This window comes from Gracilinanus agilis, chromosome 5, assembly GCF_016433145.1.
Source record: "Gracilinanus agilis isolate LMUSP501 chromosome 5, AgileGrace, whole genome shotgun sequence".
Classification (NCBI taxonomy): Eukaryota; Metazoa; Chordata; class Mammalia; order Didelphimorphia; family Didelphidae; genus Gracilinanus; species Gracilinanus agilis.
Genome location: NC_058134.1, coordinates 1,425,239 through 1,427,295, shown reverse-complemented (window position 1 = coordinate 1,427,295; position 2,057 = coordinate 1,425,239). Strand labels below are relative to the sequence as shown.

Here is a 2,057-nt window from a genome sequence, read left to right as displayed (position 1 = left end):
TGCCTGGGGGGGGGTCGTGAAGGAATGCGCCTTGGGGGAGCCCTTGGCCACTGCTTGAGAAAGAGGTGGAGAATTCCTGCACTCAGTACTGTGTTCAGTCCAAGGCGCTCCTGTTTTCCAGGCCACTTACTACCTTCTTTAGTATTTCAACCGGAAAGTGCCTCCTAAGAGATACCTGTAAAGGCAGTTCTAACTCTTGGGGGTGGCGGGAGAACAGCCTGCCAGGAGTGCACTTTGGCGAGCTCGGCCGTATGGGATTCAGATGGAGAGCTCACTCCCTTCTGGAAGTGTCCCGTGGAAAGAGCACTGAAGAGGGCCTTGGGCTGGCTCGCCATCCATGGAATGGAGTTCCAAGTCTATTCCCTGTCCATGGTCCTGAGAGAAAGGCAAGGCTGGAAACGTTCCTGTCACTGAAGAGTTTCTGTTCCATGGCAGGGGGGTGAGGGCACAAATGGGCACAAATAAGTGCCAGGCGGGTCGACTAGAGAGAGAGGGAGAGGGAACAAACCACGAGTGGTCGGCTACAATGCCATGCACGGAAGGAGGCTAAATGAAAGGGAGCGAGAAATGCAAACACACTGGGGCTGGAGGTGAAGAACAGAGCTTTAGGAAAGGCTGCCAGGCCAGCGATCCTCTAAATAAGGAGCACGCAATAAGGCTGGAAAGGGATGCGAGGCTCTTATTGCACGTGGCCTTTGATTCCGGCCTGATGTTCTTGCCTTTTATTCCAGAAGCGTGATGTGGTCAGAAGGTAATGTTGCTCCGTCCAGTTAGGAGGCGAGAAAGCCTAGTCAGAAAGTGAGAGAGCCAAGTGAAGAGCTCACTACAACATTCGAGGTGACAAGTCACCAGAGACTGAATTAGGGGAGTGACCTGAATGGCGAAAGGGGGACCGAGATGAGAGCTGACACAGAATGACGAGGACATGAGGGATTTGGGGAAGGTGAGGAAAAAGAAGGAAGGTTTAAGGCTGAGGGACTGACCGCTGAATGGTCCACTGGTGCTCCGTCTCCCGTCATAACCCTCCCCAGGCTTCCTAGCGAAATGCCTGACTCACTTAAAGAAGTCAGGGCAGGCTTGCCCTGCACGTGTGCCGGAGAGGATCAGGGTCCATGTTCCCCCCAGTGGTCGGCTCCAGCCAGAGAAGAATGAAATGCCGTCAGAAAGTTGGGGCCGAACAGAAGAGGACGGGAGAGCAGCCTCCGAAGCCCATCGGGACTGCTTTCGGAGTAAGTTGGTTCAAGATACTTCGATGTTTCTCACTGTTTCTGGCCCGTCTGACCAGGCCCAGCAATGGGTTGACAAGCTCATCCCTCCTTCTTCCTTCTAGAGGGCAACTTCTGCTATAAGTCTTGAAGAATTTCCCGGCAAACTACTTTCTGAGTGGATTCATTGTGTTTACGATGTGACCTTCACTATGTTCTATATATCAATTTGAAGGGAAACCCTCTTGGATGAGGGCTTGGTGAGCCCTTTTTCTTTCCTATATAATAACATTGTATTTCCCCCCCAGTTACACATAAAAGTAATTTTTGACTTTCTCTTAAATTTCTCTGATATCCCAATTCTCTCCCTTTCCCCACTCTCTCTCCGTCCCTCTCTTTCCTCCCTCCCTGTTGCCGAGCCCTGGTCGGGGCTATTCATCCACTTTGGATGTCCACGTGGCACTCGATTCTCACCTGTGGATCGAAGAAACTGTAGCATGACTAGCAGCTGCATCCCGGAAGCCACTTGGGCGCCTGGCCTAAAGCAGGCTGAGGGGAACAAGAGGCTTCCGACCTAAGTCACGGCGCCGGCGCGCCAAGCATGTGGAATGAGTGGAGAACAACAATTTGTTCCGACGTCCACGAAAGCGGCAGAAGCAGGCAATCTGGAGTGCCGAGAGCTTGGTCAGGCACTAAAGGGGCCGCGGCCATCCACCGCACCCTCAGCCATCACCAGGCACCCTGGTTTTGGTCTTGCCGCTGGACTGGGACGACTGGAAGGGAGGGAGGCTGATGCCTTTGTGCAACTCTGCTCTCCTTAAATCCAATTCAAGGAAAAGCCAGCACATCGCC

At 53.1% G+C, this 2,057-nt stretch overlaps 1 protein-coding gene across 1 annotated transcript in view; it reads right to left on the bottom strand.

Annotated features, from left to right (window-relative positions):
• Positions 1 to 1,719, bottom strand: part of TAC1 (tachykinin precursor 1) — a 12,730-nt gene extending 11,011 nt beyond the window's left edge. Inside the window, exon 1 of the mRNA XM_044678281.1 lies at positions 1,680 to 1,719. Within this exon, the coding sequence (XP_044534216.1) occupies positions 1,680 to 1,719 (40 nt within the window). The remainder of the gene's footprint in view (positions 1 to 1,679) is intronic.
• Positions 1,720 to 2,057: the final 338 nt, after the last annotated feature.